The sequence below is a fragment of the Terrapene carolina genome, unplaced genomic scaffold (genome assembly GCF_002925995.2).
Source record: "Terrapene carolina triunguis isolate 2854851 unplaced genomic scaffold, T_m_triunguis-2.0 Scaffold67, whole genome shotgun sequence".
In the NCBI taxonomy this organism is placed as follows: Eukaryota; Metazoa; Chordata; order Testudines; family Emydidae; genus Terrapene; species Terrapene triunguis.
The window spans coordinates 1,459,721-1,479,425 of NW_020664418.1; the positions used below are offsets into that span (position 1 = coordinate 1,459,721).

The window sequence follows — 19,705 nt, forward strand, 5'->3', positions numbered from 1 at the left end:
TGGGGCTTGGGGTTTCAGCAGAGGAAATTACATAAAAAAAACCCCTACATTAATGTTAAAGCTGCAAAGTCAAGCATTCAAAAGTTAAGAAATGCCCAAATTAAGCATGCCTCTGCACCCTTAATTTAATAATCACAAGGGTGCCTCTGCACCCTTAATTTGGCTCCCTTGTGATTATATATTATGATAGAGTCTTTAATTTCATGATCACACACTATTTTTTCTACAGGCCCCTGCCTCATTCAGTGAACAGGATGGTCTGGGCTCCGGAATAAATCAGGATTGTATAGAAAAAAAGACTGTTGTCTGCGGAATCCCTACTTTATTTGTGGCAGAAGTTGGATGGTGTGTGGTGACTGAGGCAGGTGATCGCAGGAAGGGAAAGGATGGTCTTGTGGTTAATGCAGTTGAATGCCATCCTGAATTGGATGCTAGCTCCGCTTCTGCCACAGAGTTCCTATGAGACGCTAGGCAGGCAATGTAAACCAAGAACACTCACAAGTGGCCATGGTTTGACTCTCTTTTTCTGGGTATCCAACTTGAGACCCTGGGGTCTGATCTGAAGAAGTGCTGAACGCTCAAAACTGCAATTGAAGTCAGTGGGAGCTGTGTCCTGAACATGTAAAGTGCTATAAAATGCTAAGTAATTTGAAAAACCAGGCCCTAGGGAAACTTCTGACCATTTTAGCCTCCATTCCCCATGCATAAAATGGGGATAATAATATCACCTTATCTCACAGGGGTATTGTGAAGAAAAATTCATTCATGTTTGGAAAGAACTAAGCTACAGTGGTAAGGTATCATAGAAAAGCCCATGAGGAAATTAAAATCCTGTATTCAGGGCAGGGTTTAATTGGCAGGCAGTAAATAATGCATGGGGCCACACACTGAATAAGGAGGATACAAATAATTCACCATTCAATGAGCTCCACCCAGCCTGTGCACTGAATGAGCCACAGATCCTGTGGGAAAAAATAGTATATGGTCATATAAAGACTGTATCCTAATGCATCTGCACAAGGGGACCCAACTGAGATTGCACAGGCAACCTTAATTCTGACATTTCCTACCTTTTGAGGGCTTGACTTTGCCAACTTAATGTTCTTTTAACATAGTTTTTGGGATGTAATATATATGTATGTTGGCAAAATTCATCAAAATGGTACAGAACAACTGTCTATAATACCTGAAGGTTGAAAACACCATGAGGAAAGAGCAATTGTATAGGGAGGTCGAAGCAAGTATATAATTAGGGAGAAGTGGGATGAAACTGAGCAAAGGAAAATGTAGGATGGATATCATGAAAAATTTCCTGACAGGGCAATTGATTAGAGAGAGTGGAATAGCCTCCTAAAAGAAGCAGAGGAGGCTGATTTTTCTAATCAATTGTATTCTATTCAGGTTATTATACAGTGCCTACCACCTTGGTATCTTAGTGCCATTTAAAACTGGATAAAGCATGGCAGAATATATTGTCGGGCACAATCTTGGACTTGTCTTCGGTGGGATGGACTCAGATGACCTAATGGGTCTTTTCCATGTCTAATGTCTATGATTTGGAAAAGGGGAAGAAAAATCACACTAATCAGACAGCAGCAGCAGGACATGTGGATCTGAAAATAGCAGCTGTGTCACCTTTATCCACTCCAACAAAGGCTTCTGAGATGGTGACAAGTTGCTAGGTGACATCTTTCTGCTATTTTCAGCTCTGTGTCATTACACTCCTTGGTTAGCTCTATCGGAGCATCTCTGTTCTGTTTGTCAGCATCGCTGACTGTGCACCACAGTGAAGTAGAAAATAATGAGAGTAACCCAGTGCCAGATTGCCAAGCACTGGGAGAGGCTGTCTGACTCCAGACTTAGTGATGGCCTTTGAAAAGATGGATTCATGCATTATAGAGAAAGGACATATCCACTTTTCCTGCAATCATAGGAATTAGATGTGGAAAAGAACTATTAGGTGATCCAGCCTGTCTTCCTGAGGCTAAATTGTATCCTGCTATATATTTTCTAATGCCTTGTCCAGGCTACATTAAAATGTAGCAAGTGACAGAGCTGTCCACTGTTTCCCATAAGAAATTTTCTATTCTTTTTTTCTGGTTGTCTGACTACCCAATATTACAGCCTAACAGTCACTAAATACTGAATAAAAATAATAGAGAAAGAACTGGGTAAATGGCATCAAGGGAAAAATTGCTAATTTTATTTTCAATGTTACAAATTCAAAATTGAATTAAAATGCAAATAACAAAGCTAATCTACAGAAACTCACAGGCAGCTAGCCACAACTGAATCCATTATAGAGAGAGGTTATTGGCATATACAGTATTATTGATTTTGAGCATGCAATTAGTGTGATATTGCTTTTTTAGTCTAAAATACCAAATGACGTGCAGAATGAATATGTAGGCACAGTTCAGCATGACTCAGAGGAGGTACATTTTTTTTAAATGTTAGTAGATAAAAAGTGATCTTAATACATTCAAAAGCAGCTTCTTTTCTGGGATTATTGCTGCTTTATAAATTAATGCAATGTGCAACCATCACATGCAGAACTTCAAATTATCTGTAAAATGGGGATAATACCTCCCAGGGATACTGTGGTGACTGAAGGCCTCACCACGTATCACTCAAGCGAGTAAAGGCTGCTTATTCAAGTCATCCCATTCAAGGTTTAGCTTTTGTAAGGGTTGAATGATAGGGCCTATTATTAGAACTTGTAAAGGGCTTCATGATCCTCAGATGGAAGACTATAGAAAAGCCTGGCCCTGCCCTGACTCCACCCCATCCCTGCCCCTGGCCCCGCCCCATTCCAATCCCCAAAGTCCCCACCCTAACTCCACCCCCTCCCTGTCCCTATTGGATCCCTTCCCCAAATCCCACCCTGGCCCCGCCTCTTCCCCCAGCACGCCGCATTCCCCCTCCTCCCCCATCCCTCCCTGCCCCACGAATCAGCTGTTTCGTGGCGCAAGTGCTGGGAGGGAGGGGGAGAAACAGGACACGGCGGCGCGCTTGCGGAGGAGGCGGAGGTGAGCTGGAGCAGGGGGGGCAGGGTGGGGCCACGGGGAGCTGCTGGTGGGTGCTGAGCAACCCACCAATTTTTTTCCGTGGGTGCTCCAGCCCTGGAGCACCCACGGAGTCAGCGCCTATGGCCTATTTGACACTTTTTGGCCTTGACAGTGAACCCTGCCTCCCTTATGCGCTGGAAGACAGCTTGGAGGTGTTCCAGGTGTTCTGCCCATGAATCTGAAAATATGGCCACAGCGTCAAGGTAGGCGACTGCAAATTTTCCAAATCCAGTCAGAAGGTTATCTACCTGTCTCTGGAAGGTGGCGGGTGCATTTCACAGTTCGAAAGGGAGCACATTAAATTCATACAGCCCTACATGGGTGATGAAGGCTGACCTTTCCTTGGTGGAGTCATCTAGCAGCACTTGTGAGTACCCCTTAAGGTGGAGATGAACTGGGCACGTCCCAGTTTTTCCAATAGCTCATCTGTGCATAGCATTGGAGAGTTCTCTGTAATAGATCCCTAACCTCCAGCTGAGTTACTGAAGACCTCAAATCATGGCTTAAAGCAGTTGTGGGCAACCTGAGGCCCACAGGCCGCACACAGCCCATCAGGGTAATCTGCTGGTGGGCCACCAGACTGTTTGGTTACATTTGCACAGCCGCCCACAGCTCCCAGTGGCTGCAGTTCGCCGTTCCCGGCCAATGGGACCTGCAGGAAATGGTGGCCAGCATGTCCCTATGGCCCACGCCACTTCCTGCAGCTCCCATTGGCCGGGAATGGTGAACCACGGCCACTGGGAGCTGCAGGAAATGGTGGCCAGCATGTCCCTATGGCCCATGCCACTTCCTGCAGCTCCCATTGGCTGGGAATGGTGAACCACGGCCACTGGGAGCTGCAGGCAGCCATGCAAATGTAAACAAACTGTTTGGAGGCCCACCAGTGGATTATCCTGATGGGCCGCGTGCAGCCCAGGCTGCAGGTTGCCCACCACTGGTTTAAAGACTTCAAGTTATAGAGAATCCCTCATTTACACTAGTTTAAACCTGCCAGTGACACAGGCCCCACGCTGCAGAGGAAGGCGAAAAACCCCCAGGTCTTCTGCCAATCTGACCTGAGGGGAAATTCCATCCCAACCTCAAATATTGCGATCAGAAAGACACTGACCATGTGGGCAAAACCCACCAGGCAGACATTTAGGAAAGAATTCTCTGTAGTAACTCAGAGCCCTCCCCATCTAGTGTCCCATCACCGACCATTGGAGAGATTTGCTACTAGCAGTCACAGATCAGCTACATGCCATTGTAGGCTGTCCCATCATACCATCCCCTCCATAAACTTACCAAGCTCAGTCTTGAAGCCAGTTAGGTTTTTTGTCCCCACTACTCCCCTGGGAAAGCTGTTCCAGAACTTCACTCCTCTGATGGTTAGAAACTTTCATCTAGAGCTTGACCAGCTGTGTGTGTGTCCAGCCTAGGCTCCCTGCCTCTCATGCAACACTGCACTGGAGGCAGAGATTCATCCAAGACTCATCCGCAGGGCTGAGCGCTCTCACCTGTAATGGCATCCCAACAGCACTGTGAATGACTCCACAAACATGGCCGCTAACTCGCTGCAGACTGTTTTTCTGACAGTAAGATCTCCTAGGGATGTAGAGGGAATACGGTCTAGCCATTACAGCACATCACTGGGAGTCAGGCAATCTGAGCTCTCTTCTTGGCTCTTCCAGTGACTTGCTGCAACACCCTTTAATTGCTGTTCCTCAGTTTCCCCATATGTAAAATACAAATACAAGGGCAGATTAGGGTTTTGTGGGGCCCCTGGGCCAAAGCAAGTAGGGGCCCTTCCCACACCTTCTGCCTACAGTCCCCCCACTCCGCCCACCCAGAGCTCCAGCTGGGGAGCCGGGTTGTGGTCTGGGAGCCACTGGAGTGCTGGACAAGCAGAGCAGGGCCAGCCCCTAAACTCTGACCCCACTCCCCAGCTGGAGCGCCGGGCGGGCAGAGGGAGCAGGGCAAGCCCCCACGTCCCAACCCTGCTCCCCGGCAGGAGCATCAGGTGGGTGGAGCGGGTCAGAGTGTGTGGGCACCCATTTTTCCGGGCCCCACCAATTACCCAAGGCCCCTGGGCACAGGCACAGTTATCCCAGTGGCTAATATGCCATTGTACACGTTACACATAGCCTAGCAATATGAGTGAGCATAGTGCCTGGAGATCCTTGGAGGAAAGGTGCTCCGGGTGGGCAACATATGAATGTTAGGAAGTGGAAGAGTCTAAAGGAAGGGGCTGGATGCTGCACTGCTTGGGGCATCTAAACAAGGTGAATCGAAATACTAGCCAAATGTAGAAAAGGGAACGTTGTGTGGTAAAGATTTACAAAGCCCCCGCTTGCATGTTTTTTTATCACAGCTTTACTTCTATCAAAAGCCAAGTGCAACGAGCAGAACACAGACCTACTGGCCCACTCTTGTACAAAAATAAATACTCGCCCTCCCCTAATGTTAAAAAAATCTGGATGTTGTTAACCACGTAAGCTAAGCTTCCTGGAAGGTTATTGTCTTTTCAGCTAAAATGCTCGATTGGCAAGTATGAGTCATAACAGCATTGTGTAGAAGTGCTCCATGTTTTACACAGTAACTGGGGTAGGCAACTTGGGCCCAGATCTTCAATTGATTTCAGTGGAGTTAGATTCCTAACTACCTTTGAGGATCTGGGCCTAAGTCTCTGTACCGGCCGGTGATGTGGACAAGGCCTGGGCCCTTAGGGGAAAACAAAACCGTCTTCCATCAAGTGACCAAAACATCAGTCTGCTAACATCTGATCGTTAACAGAGAACTGATTTCTAGACTTCTGATCGCCTGATCAATCACTGGCCCCAGTGCCATTTCTAATGTCTTCGTTCCACTTTGAACTGATGTGACTTCACTGCAGAGGTGGCAGGCAACACAGAGAGATCTAGAGCTTTGAGCCACAAGCACAGACAGCCCAAAAGCAGGACGTATGCAGGGCAGGGATCTTTGGAGAGCATCCATTTCAAAAATGTTTTGGGCCATCTGAGTGGTCAGATTGGCTAAAATGACTATGAGAACTACCCAAACAAGATGGCTATAACTACTTAGACAAGACCACCATCACCACCAGCCCCATTTTCAAAACCACATCAATTTGAAAAAGCCAGGAAAGTGGAACAAACAGTTATAAGGTATGACACTGAGCCAGTGAGTGTTAAGCAACCAGAAGGCTAAGTTACCAAAAAAATCAACCTTTAAGGACATATTAGAAAAGTATTGAAATGGTAAACACAGTGGCGGATTAGCCACTGGGCCAATGGGGCCCATGACCAGAGGTCCCAGCCAATTGGTGGGCCCGCAGAAAAATGGGCACCCCCATGCCCTGACTCACTCCACCCACTTGGTGCTCCTGCCATGGAGTGGGGTCAGGGCGCAGGGCTTGCCCCACTTTGACCACCTGCCCAGCGCTCCTGCCAGTGAGCAGAGGAGGCCCCTGTGCCCCAAGCCCGCTCCCCAGCAGGAGCGCCAGGGGGGTGGGGAGGAAAAGGGGGACTGCAGGCGGAAGGGGTGGGAAGGGGCCCCCACTTGCTCTGGCCCAGGGTCCCAGGCCCCACAAACTCCTAATCTGCCTCTGGGTAAACAGGGCCATTCCTTGTAAATAGGTAGCAAAGCCACATTAAATAGAATAAAGCCCTTGAAATGTAGGCCTGTATTGTTAGGGGATTAAGAATAGATACTAACTGTATTTGTCTATTTACCTATATCTTGTTAGAAGTTTAACAATGTTATCCAATTAGCTTATAGATGCTAAACTTCAGTTCCTGTCTGTAATGTTTCATTACTATAGTATATTGATTCAGAGATCAAAGAGGAATATTAACATTTAGATGAAACTAGTAGTGTAATATTGTCTTTATTTCTCTTTGAAGTTTGTAGTCAACTACCTGTGAACTGTTCGAATGGTTAAGTGCCTTATGCTAATGAATGGAACTAGTTATCTGTGTGTCTAGGACACAGGGATTTACTTCAAAGCAACAATATACACTGCCTATTCTTCATCCGGGCAGGCCGCGGCTGAGATGTGTGCTGTTAAGAGGCTATTAGCCTGCTAGAGAAGTGTAAAGGAAGCTTCAGGCCTGGTCCTTACCCTTTCAGATCTGCTTAAACTTTTGTCAGGGGAAATTCAGCTCACAAACCTGAGGCCTCCTGGTGCGCCCTCGATTATCCCTGCAAATTCTCATGAAAGAATTAGAACAAACTCTACACATGGACTATTGCACTATAACCTATTGAACTGATTCTGGAAGGACTTTTACAAATCAGCAGCTCACCATCTTTGCTTTGAAACTAACCTAAGAACGTTATTCAGTTCTGTATGTATAACAATCTTTTAATCTCAGTAACTCCTTTTTAAATAAATTCTAGATTTAGTTAATAAGAATTGCCTGTATGCGTATATTTAGGTAAGATCTGAAATATTTTTGACCTGGTGGGTAATGTGTGTCCAATCTCTTGGGATTGGTAGAACTTTATATATGGTGAATAAGGTTTTTCAGTAACCCTCATTATATAGATGTGGCCGTCTGGATGGGAGCCAAAGGCTGGATTGCTTAAAGTGAACTGTATTTTAGCTTCTTGGTAACCAGTAAGGTATTACAGAAGCTGTTTGGTTACTGGTGTGGTGAATCTAATTATAAGAATAAACTGCCAGTTTTGGGGATTGTCTTCCCTATTCTTTGCAGTTTGCCCTGATTGAGCAATCTCACAGTGGCCCCTCCAGCGACCATAGTCACAGAAGGATAAAATAATGGTGTGGGGAATGGTTTCTGTAAGGAGGGTGGTGGGGACTGAGCAAGAGAATATGGGGACTGAAAGAGACTATTTATGTAAAATGCTTTGAGACACCCAAGCAGAAATTCCCACTATCACAACCTAGGGTACCTCTAAGCTGCATGGCCACGCAGCTGTCTATTAAGCCCCGCGCAGGGGCTCAGGGCTGCAGCGGGGAGAGATGCCTCTCTCCCAGCACGGACCTGCCCGGCCCGGACTTGCCACAGCAGGGGGAGAGGAGCCCCTCCCTCGGCCTGGCCCAGGCCTGCCGCAGCCAGGGAGAGACACCTCTCTCCCTCTGCTCCGAGCTGCTGCAGCGAAAGAGGGCCGAGGAGAGTCCTCTCTCCCCCCAACAGCGCTGGGGCAGCCCACACCCCAAACCCCTCATTCCTGGCCCCACCCCAGAGCCCTCATCCCCCCCTCTTCCCCAGCCCTGAGCCCCCTCCTGCACCCCAAACCCCTCATCCCCAGCCCAGAGCCCTCACACTCGCCCCCACAACCCTCTGCCCCAGCCCTAAGCCCCCTTCCACACTCCAAACCCCTTGGCCCCACCCCCACCACATGAATATTGTTATGTGCATCGATATGAAGGTGATGTGTCACACATCACCTCCATATTGGTGCACATAACAAAATTCATTCCGCACATGGACGTAAAAAATTAGAGGGAACACTGATCACAACCACTGGCAGGGCAGTTCTTGGCTGATGTTCCTCTCACTAATTCCAAAGCTGGTCCAGGAGCTCTGAACTCATGGGAGATAAAATACATTTGGATCTTTGGGAATAGTAACACACAAAATTCTGATTTTTAGTGAATTTTGACTACAGTAGCAATGGGTAAAAAGGTCTTAGGAAGGGCGGATTCAACATACACTCATTTTGCCCAAAGTTTCTCAATGCTGGAGAAGACACTGCAGTCAGTCATTCTTTTAGGACTGAAAACACCCTACAGCAAACAGATTAATGTTCTGTTATGATATGCCCTAAACTAACAAGAGCCAGTGACCACCTAAGAAGCGATGATAATGCTACAATATCCATGGTGGCTCCTTTCATCCAATTAGATCACAAATCGCTTACAATCAGAGACATGTCACCCTTTGCTAGAGTGTTACTGTTAATCAGTGCACAGCAGCACCACTCAGTTTAGAGACAGGAAGAAAAGAATATCATATCTGATTCAAAATACAGGGGGGAGCTAGGGAGGTAGAATGCAATTACCCATGTTGGAATTTGGCCAGGACACCAGGGTCAAAACTACTACTCTTAGGACAAGTGCCATAGGACTGGACTGGACACTGGGTTGGTCTCTGAAAGACAGCTCCTCCAGCACCACACAGTACTGGTTCAGTACTGAGAGGGAAGACCACCACCTAGCGATCCATCCCAGCAGCACTACTTCCCACAGCACCTGGGTTTTCCATGGACATCTCCCATCTAAGCACCCATGTGGCTCAGCCCTTCTTAGCTTGGTGGATCAGACAGGATCATAGATGGAGGTGATCCAGGTAAAGGACTGCACTATCCATAACCTGCTGGATGGTAAGCCCCAGGGTAGTGGTACTTCAAAGCCCTTGTCTTCAGAACCCCTCAGCTATCAGGTAGAGAAGATGACTGGATGACTTAAGAGATAACGAGTTAGAAACCAGTGTAAAATTTAATTATTTTGTTTGACAAGTGGGCAAAGGGAAAAAAATTACTAGGAAAAGTTTAGTTCTTGGCTCTCTCTCTCTGGGCATGGGGACGGCCGGCAGGATAGCAGGCTGGATTCAGGGTCAGTCTGGCAGCTCATCATTCATCAGTACAGGGAACCGCTCGCCTCCTTCACAGAGTTGGGTGTAAACTGAGCGGTACAGATGAGATGGAGAATCATCATGAGGGAGCCTGGATTCCAGAATGGGGAGAAGCTCGGCTATCAAAACCTGGGTGGAAGCAAACACCACAGCAGCAGGTTGAAAGGCAGAGCACATTTCTAGGGCTTGGTTGTATGAAGCAGCAAAAGCTAGTCAGGGCATTATGGATAATAATATCCAAATTGCTGAAGGATGGATTTCTTTCATCAGATTTAACTATCAAAGTGTCTATTCTCTGTTCATTGGGGATGCATCACAGGCTAACCCACAGTTACCCTATTATTAACACACCTTGTAGGGCAGCATGGTACAGATAATACTACTTACCCTTCACCACATATAGCTATACCACTCCCACGCGATGGCCCTCTCCTGGATTCTAGCTCCAGAGCTGTCTGACCCTACACAAGTCACTTACCCTCTGTGTCTCAGCCTCCATCCATTACAGTGAGAATGTCTGAGCCTTTGGAAGGAGCTTTGAAATCCACCCATGTACAAAGCTATGCAAATGGTAGGTCTGAAGTATGTGAGGGAGTGCTAAAACAACAGCTGCGTTCACACTTCTCCCAAAGGAGGTGACAGAAGCCCCTTTCCACCGGATTCATTTAAAACTAGACTAGTTCACATATCTAAGAAGACTGGGAAACAGTCCTGCCTCACTAGGCAGAAGGGCAATGTGACCCAACAGAATTCTTTAATTTCTATAGTTCTGGCATTCCCACCACCTAGGCCCCAGCAGCAAATGGTTAGGCCTGGGCCACAGACATATGGGCACTGGCGAGTTGGAAAGAGCCAGTTTATGTTGCACTCATTTGACTCACCCTCTGCGAAGTATTTCACCTATCTCTGGACTCCCAGAACTCACCCTACATAAAACATCTATCTATTTAGGAGGCAGTCACCTGCATAGGCGTGGGAACAAGAGGTGGGGCAGGTACTGCAGCACCCGCAGGTTTCATGGTGAAAAGTTTGCTCGTGCTGTCAGAACGAAGCTAGCATTATTATGTGATTCTTGAGAATCCTGGAGCTGTGCTGCACCCATGTGGTGTAAGCAGGAATCACATTTTTTCACATTGCTTTTGAAAACACACGGTTTACACTTTCGTTAGCTGGCTTTCAGCATCCCCACTATAACAAGTGTTCCAGCCCCAGTGGTCACCCTGATATCTAGGCAGGAGGTTTCAACCACCGTTCTGTAAGGGGCACTGGGACAGGCCATAAACAGAGGCCTGACATTAAGTGACATTAAAGACAGGACTTAATCGCAGGAAGGTCTATTGTGTGACAGCAGGTGCAGAGGGATTTGCCAGGGCATGCAGTGAGAGACATGCAGTTAGATAACAGTAAGGGCATGTCTACACTTGCCATTTAAAGCGGAAAAAGTCCCTTTTTTGCGCAAAAACCGTGGGAGCGTCTACACTTGCCAATGACTTTTTGCGGTGAAACTCAGAAGTTTTGCCACAAAAAGAAAACCACCTCCACAAGAGGCATACAGCTCTTACCAGTGATGCTTTTTGCGGTGATGTGCAAGTGAAGACACCTTCTTCCTGTTTACAGAGCTTTTAGCCTCCGCAGGATATCCCACTGTGCCTAGGTGACCACTCTGGCCAGCAGCTCTGCTGCTCTGACGCCAGGTAAACAGACATCCACCCCTCCCCATGTAAAGCCCTGGGAACTCTGAAACTCCCCTTCCTGTTTTCTTGGCAAGTGCCCACTTATCATCTGGTCAGGTGACAATGCCTGCTCCACGGAGCAAAGGATCCCCTGCCTGGAGCAATGCTGAGCTACTGGAGCTGATCAGTGTTTGGGGAGAGGAGGCTGTGCAGGGACTCAGGATGCCCCGTGATCACCTCCCTCCCCTTCCCACAAGACCTATCGTCAAAATGGAGAGAGCTGCACTGTGGGATAGCTGCCCTCAGTGTGCTGCTCTCATCCGCGATGGAAGTGCTGCAAATGTAAACACTCTCCGCCGCCTGTGGAAGTGAGTACACAAACCAGCGCTCTTCTTTCACCGGTTCACTATCACTGTTGAAACTGACAGCGCAAAAACTCTGCAAGTGTAGACACAGCCTAACTCTCCCTTTGCTCATGAAGGTTTCCTGCGCTGCTAGTGTTTCTTTTCCAACATGTCCTTCACTCAGCTCAGGTGACTGGCATGTCAAAGTGCAGCAGTAGGATGGCACAGGGGATGCCTTAATGGCTAAACCCTCACACTTCACCTCCGGTTGGAGGGCTCTTAGCCCAGTCTGGAGGTTCTAAGTGAGAGTTCAGTCCCGGGGAGTGGAGTCCGTACGGCTAAACTACTGCAAATAATTCAGGGCAATGGTCAATCCTTTGTGCCGAAGGCACCCAGCTCTGAGCTGGTGTGGAGATTGATCTCTCTTCTCATTCTTATTGGTGGACCAGCAAGGTCAAGGTCAATAGCAGGGCAGCCTGAGACTGAAGGAAGGTGAATATAGTGCTCCTCTCTGGCCCCACGGGAGGGGCTAGACTGCTGACGGGTAGTACAGGGGAAGATCACAATGCAGGTGCACAACTGAGGCAACAGCCCCCAATGGGGTCTCTAGCTATTAATGTGACAAAGAACAGACTAGGATGTTCTCCCTACAATAGCAGTATTAAGGGGGGGGGGAAGGGGCCAACAACCCCCCCCCCCCAACAAACTAAAAAAAGAACAAAGTCTAATAAACATGGTCTAGTTCCTGCAGTGTTGGACCAGCTTCTGCTGGTGAGAGAGAGAAGTTTTTGAGCTTACACAGAGCTCTTTTTCAGGCCTGGGAAAGGTACAGTATCAGGTACAGTAACACGAGGTGGAACAGATTGTTTAGCACAAGTAGTTAATGACCGGAGAGGTGTTAACAGGACATTGCCTTGAATGGTCCCTTTAAATGAGTGTTAACTACTCATGCTAACCATCCATTCCACCTTGTAACTTCGCTCTGACTGTCTGAGTACATTTCCCAGCCGTGACTAAGAGCTCTGTGTAAACCCGAAAGCGTCTCTCTCACCAACAGAAGTTGGTCCAATAATTGCCTCATCCACCTCCGCTCTCTAATGCTCTAGTTCAATCAGAAGTTATGGCCTGGGTTATGCAGAAGCGAACTGGATGATCACAAGGGTCCCTTTTGGCCTTAAAAACGTATGCATCTTTGAAATGAATCAGAGCGTGACAGGACATGGACATGCTGAGCAAACCCCATGGCTTGGGAAATAGCTGCTGCGAGAACTAACTGTGCTGCTGCTGTTTTTCCCCCACCATGTATTTCTGCTGTTGAGTTACCTTCTGTATGTCGATTTGCTGGCGCAGCATCAGCACCTGCAGTTTCAAGGCAGCCATGTCCCTCAGCTCCTGGAAGCTGGAGTAAAAAAGGAGAGGTGTTGCCAGGACACCCATGTCCCCACATCTTCGTCCTCTGAGTGGAGCGCAATCTGCAGGGGAGGTCCCCGCACAGTGAGTACAGTCTGCCGGGTGTATCACCATCTGGGACTCCGCAGCTATCGGGGTGGGAGGGTACAAATAAAATCAGCAAGTGCCATTTGCTCTTCAGAATTTGGGATGAATTTGGTGTTCATAAAAATTAAAAGTGATGGACTAGTAGTTATATATAGAACCAGGCACAGGCCAAGCTTCCGCTACACAGGGTGGCCAGTGCACCTCCCTCCTGACTTGCAACCTCCCTTACTAGTCCAGTCCCAGGCCCTTTCTAAGCAGAGACTGATGATGATTGTGACAAATTGTTGCAACGGCTTCAATTGTGACCAGAGATTTAAATCCTCGTCTCCACTAATGATAGATAAGGATACAATGATGTCACAGGTGGTCACCACTGTCATGGAACCCGTGAATTTTGCCATGTATTTCAACTTAACCATGAAGACAGCGAACACGTCTTGCATAAACAGGAAATAATCATGGCTTTAAAATTACTGGCAGTGTCAGCAGCAGTGAAGGAGTCAAAGTGGTTGGAACAGATGAACCCTTGAACACTAAACAGGACAACAGCAACAAAATACGAGTAAAATGGCAAAACTAAGCAATGAGCCGTGAAATTCATGAAATGTTTTAGGGTAAGTGGAGAAAAATTATTTTACAAATCGGCTTGATTTTACCAGAAAGACTAGTTGTGACAAGCACCTGGAAAGTGCAACACATAAGCACAAATGAGAGTCCTTAGAAGTGGAGGAAAACAGAAAACAAAACTTAAGAAAACAGTTACAGAGCTGTTAAAATTAACAGAAGCCGTTTCCTTACCCTTGACAATCCAACACTTAGAAGGTTTTTAGTATTCAACCTGCTCTAGTGCAGACCAGTTTTTAAAAGTTTTACTTACCCAAGGTTTTTGACTATCACATTCAAGAATTAAAAGAAAAGTTGCAAGCCTTTGAAGGAATCAGCATTGTAGCAGATGAAACTACTGATGCTGAAGACAGATATGGGCTTATTATTCTTGCTCTCTCCTTCCCAAACCAGCAGTGACAAAGTGGATACTTCAGCTGAAGGTGAACACAACAAGCTGGAAGGTTCTTTGCTGAATTTTGAGGTTTTGGAAGCAGTTAATTTTAAAACAGCAAGCTAGGCAATAAGGGAAACTGTTGAGAAATTCCCAATACCATTTGATCACAGCACTGCAGTTGTGACAGATAATGCCAAAAACATGGGGAAATCTTGGGGTCAAGGCTTGAAACCTTTGTTTTTAAATGCTGTACACCTGACATGCATGGAAACATTTGCTTAACCTTTTGGCAAACTGTGAAGGAAAATATTTTTAAACGTAAATGAAATAAACCTGCTTGCCCTGCATAGAAAGCTCACTTTCATGTATTTTTAATAGAATAAGGGAAACGTCTTCGCATCCCACCAGCCCCAATAATAACCATATGGAACAGCTGGTTAAAAGCAGGTCTTTATAACCTTGCATATGCTGAGGATTACGTTTCGTGGGGTGTGGTTTTTGTTTTGTTTCTTACACAAAGGAGACTGGTCAGAGCAGTTCAGGTTGAAGAGACTGTTGATCTCTGCCAATCTGCAGCAGCTATTGAAGAATTGGAGGCTCTTAAGAAGTTTGCATCCCAAATCATGAATACTCTCATGGTTTACGAAGGGCCCACAGTTCGTGCTCATCAAGTGAAAAATGGCAAGTGCGATCTTGCACTGGAGGCCGAGAGCTGCACTGAAACGTGCCAACATCCAGCAACAAAACCTGCACTTTTAGAAAACTCCAAAAAATTAAGTTATACACGGAAACTGACTCAATATCCCACTTTTGCCAACCCGCTGACGCTTCTTTCAAGACATGCCATGTATTTCAGCCACATCAAGCAAAACACCGAAACATTTTTGAGGCCACAACATTTGAAAATATCCTACTGTATGAAGACAATATTCCAGCACAGAGAGTATATTGGACTTACTGGGAAGCATTTCAAGAACTGAGCAGTGATGACATTTTACAGATCTGGAGAAGCATGAAACCCTGATTTCCAGTTCTTGCAGTGGTTACCCTGTGATGCTTAACAGCACCAGTCAACAGTGTGGACACAGAAAGATCATTCTCATCTTTAATAATGTGTTCAGGGATGAGAGATGTTGCATCAAAAGTGACACACTCAATATATAACTTGGACCAAAAATCACAGCCGCGTGTAAATGGAAATTAACAAAATAACTTGGTGATCCTTTTTGGTTATAAAATCAAACACTTTCCTGTTATGGTTGTTTGAAAAAAAGTATTGTACAAAAATAAAAAATTCTAAAATAGCTTACTTTTGCAAAGAAAATAAAGCTATATTGCATTAAACTCTGTTTGTTTAGCAGAAACATTGCACTGTTTGTATTAATAAATGCATATTTATGTTCACATTCGCTTATTACACAATTATTTTGTTGCTGTGACCATAGCATGAATTTTTTTTATTGTGACTGTGCCGTAAATTATGCATAATTTTACTGTGACAAAATCATATCCATAATGCTAGACTAGTCTCTTTAACCCACCAGTAATATTAACACACCCTGTCCATGAGTTCCCCCTCTCTCAGCTGCATCTTTGACATTTTATCTAACAACATGGGTCTCAGGCTAATCACAAGCACCAAACTATTGCTCAAACAGGGCAGGCTGCTTAGACACTTGACCATTACAGCAGATATTGGCCTCACCTGCTCGCAGCAGCTGCAGCTTGTGCAGACACTGGGATGCTGCGTCTTGCAGGCCTTCCAGGGTCAGGAGACATTCATACTCTCTCTCCCATGTGGGGTGGCCTGGAGGAGAAGCAGAGAGGAAAACTAGCAGGCCCAGAGGTATGAAATTACACAGAACCATCACGATTCAGTAATTCTGTTACTTCCCAAGCCCACACCAGCAAGTGAAAGGTACCATATCTGACTACTCCAAAGCAGGGAAGGGGACTGTCACCTGTCTCCTCCATTGCTCTGGTCTCCTTAAGCCACAGACAGCTGAGTACACCTGGCAAGACACAGGCAGGTGGGGAAATAATTTGAGCTGCCATTAGTGCATTTCTTACCTGTGGTCTCAGCTTCCATGTACTGGCTCAGGAGAGAATGTGCATCACGCAGGACCATCACCTCCTCTTCTATCTCTGCAGGACTAAAGGCTGGTGTAGAGGAACAAAACTTATAGCAGCTTAAGGAGCATTTCCTTTAGATCCAGGTGTGAGCATGGCAAACCCCTTCCTTCAGTCACCACCCTCATGCCCAGAGCTTAGTTCTTTGGGATTCCAGGACAGATGTAAAGGGCAAGCAGCACACAAGATGACACTGCAGAGGATGGAGGTGGTGGGGGAGAGAAAGGATGTCTAAATGTGTTGTTTACTAATGGCTCTGTTTGTCTGCATTAAAATACCCAAGTTTCCACAAACAGGGAAGAACTGCAGTGGGAATGGAACCCCTTCCACGAGCTCTGGATGGAACTCTTTCTGTCACAGGCACAGCTCCTGGAGACGGGGTACCTCTCCAATGGTTTGAAGAGGATGCCCATCAAGCTGCACCATGTGGCTGCATGCCATCATCTAAAGGGGCAGGAGAGGTAAAAAAGGATACGGTCGCCTGCATTCTCTCTAGAAAGCGACTCCTTGCAGCAGGTGTGGCTGAGCTGCTTTGGCACAGATGACACTTTTCCCACAGTCTGAAAATTCAAGACAAGCGGGGGGGTAGGGAATTATACACATAGAGGCAACAGATCTTCCTGCACATGGTACAATATTCCCCAGAGAACCTGTATGATTTCTACCAGCTTCTCCTTAGATGAAAGATTTCCAAGGTTTCTCTAATTCAGCGTGTTACGGCAGGACAGCATGTGTGGGAAGAGGCATGATGGTGCCAACTCTCCACTAGGGTGCTCCAGGAACATTATAATGGACGTCAGCAAGGTGGGCAGACAGATCCCAGGAATCTTGTGTTCGAGGGGTCTCTTGGGAACACAGTGCCTTATACAAAGAATGGAGGAGGAGTGCTGACAGTGGGATATGTTCCACTTACACAAGGTCTCCATAATTCTGCACTGACCCAACCACCTACAAGAATATGGCCACATGACACTAAGTATTTCAGCCACACTCCAGAAACCTACTGCAAAAAATGAGGGATAGCAGCAGTACATTTAAAATAACTATCCAGTATGTGGCTGGCTGAACCATGGGCTAGTGTGTCCCACTCCTAGATTAAGTTTTAGCTCTGTCAAGACGGATCATTTTAAAACTGCACTGTCAGAGGAAAGTTGTAATGAGAAACAGCAAGGTTAATGGAATAGGAAAAAATAGATATTACCCTGTTAGATGCATTTCCCCTGTAAGGGAACTTTGGGGACGCAGAGCTAAACTGGTAGGTTATTTTCACTTTGCCATGTAAGTTCAAAGAAGCAGTAAAGAGACTAAAATTGCACAGAAAAATCAGATAAATCTATGTACTTGGCTAACAGATGACTAGCAGGTGACTTGATGATAATCTGCAAGCATTTGGAAGGTGCCAATTCCCAAGAAGGGGAGAAATTGTTTGGGACACTATCCACTCGCTAGGTGCAATGTTAGGAACAAACGTGTGTATCTAGCCCTGAATTCAGACTGGAAATTACAGGTTTCTAACCCTTAGAAGAGGGAGGTTCTGGAAAAACCTAACTAGTTTTAAGATGAAGCTTGATAAATTCACAGATTCACATGACAGGTGGCCTGCAATAGCAGGGGACTGGACTCGGTGATTCTTCCAGTCCTACTTATGCTGAGCATCAAGACAGACATCACCCCAGTGGGTTCTACTAAACTGTGGAATGATCTCCCAAAGGAAGTGGGTCAGAGCCCCATTGTTTGGGAAGTTGAAAATCAGACCAACAAAAGCACTGGGACTGGCAGGGGTTGGTCTCTAACTTCTATGACAGAGTATTTGGAAATACGTTTGTACCACTGCAAAGTTATATACAGGCTAAAGACCATGACTTTCCTTGGAATTCTTCAGATTTTTAAAATGTTGGGGTGAATTTCGTAAGCTTTCGTGCCCTTGGAAGTGACAGTGTACTGCCACTGGCAGGCTCCATGCAAGCTCCCATGCACAGCTCTGCCAAGGTCCCTCAAATGCTGCAGCATTTTTTAGGCTTCCTCTCCATCAGGCTGCAAAGCCCAGGCCCCTCCCTTTACACCTCCCCCGCCACCAGAAAAGAACCCCAAGTAGGACTGGTGGTCATAGCTTTACCTGGAGTTCCTGGAATAGGCTTTCCTATAGGGAAGCGGTAGCTTCAACAAAGACCTGCAAAGAAGAGAGTCTTCAGTAACGACTGCCAAAGAGCAGCAGAGCAGGATCAGGACACTGTACCCTGTTCCTAATCTTTTATTTGAAGATAGTGATGTCTACATTTGCAACAAATTTAGTGCTGGTGAAAAGCGCCAGCCTAACCGCTCTGGAGACTGAATCCTCCATGCATTGAACTACAGCACCAGCCAACGGAAGCATCCCCCAAGCTGCCCAATCAATCATCTCCAGCGAGCCCTGAAGAAATAGGATCTGCATGGCTCAGAGTGACCACTGAGCAGCCTGAGAAGAGCCACGACTATCCATCACCATCACTCTGAGAGAGAGGGGGGCTGGCCACCTGGAGCTGAGAGGCTCTGTGCATGTGTCCAAACCCCATGGCGATCCCATCCCATAAGCTGGAACACAGACTTGGAAGCAGGATCTACCAGCAGCTGCAGGGTGAAGGCTGCCCAAGCTAAAGGGAGCTGCCACTGCAGGTTGATGAGGGCTGGACACATTGAAATCTCTCACTAACGACCATCATCATGGCTGTGCCTAGCGAGGCTCAGCAGCCCCAGCAGCATTGCTCCAAGGCAGCGTCAGTGACGTGAAGAAGTGGAAGAAAAATGGGGGGCATTTTATCTTTCTCTTCCTCATAGAAGAGACTAGGGGAGCTGAATTGTGGAGTGGAATCTCTCATAAATTACTTTTGCAAAAACCTGGGCTGCCAGTTTATAGCTAACTAAGCACATGCACACACACAGTAAGCACTGCAGTGCTGCATTAACGAAGATTTTAAACAAATTGGCATATTCAAATGCTGGCTCCCCCAGCAACACTAATTAAGTTTCCTTGTGCACACTGCATTGCTATGTGAACGGTGTTATCTTTTAGGGTTACCATATTTCAGCAAGCAAAAAAGAGGACGGGAGGAGCCCCGCCCCCATCTTGCCCTAGCCCCGCCCCTCCCACTTCCCACCCCCCTCAGAACTCCCAACCCTCCCCCCCCCGCTCCTTGTCCCCTGACTGCCCCCTCCTGGTACCCCTGCCCCTAACTGCCCCCCAGGACTCCACCCCCTACCTAAGCCTCCCTGCCTCTTGTCCCCTGACTGCCCCCTCCTGAGACCCTCCCCCCATCCTAACTGGCCCCCTAGGACCCTACCCCCTACCTGTACCCTGACTGCTCCAACCCTTATCCACACCCCCACCCCCAGACAGACCCCTGGGACTCCCACGCCCCATCCAACCACTCCCCACCCC

The 19,705-nt window shown here is 46.9% G+C and overlaps 1 protein-coding gene across 1 annotated transcript in view; it reads right to left on the bottom strand.

The window, feature by feature from the left end:
- The window catches only part of TEDC2 (tubulin epsilon and delta complex 2), a 45,073-nt gene that overhangs the window by 14,452 nt on the left and 10,916 nt on the right, over nt 1-19,705 (bottom strand). Inside the window, exons 5-9 of the mRNA XM_024198904.1 lie at nt 18,407-18,460; nt 16,766-16,850; nt 16,231-16,339; nt 15,866-15,967; nt 12,987-13,201 (exon numbers count right to left, since the gene is read on the bottom strand). Of these exons, the coding sequence (XP_024054672.1) occupies nt 12,987-13,201; nt 15,866-15,967; nt 16,231-16,339; nt 16,766-16,850; nt 18,407-18,460 (565 nt within the window). The remainder of the gene's footprint in view (nt 1-12,986; nt 13,202-15,865; nt 15,968-16,230; nt 16,340-16,765; nt 16,851-18,406; nt 18,461-19,705) is intronic.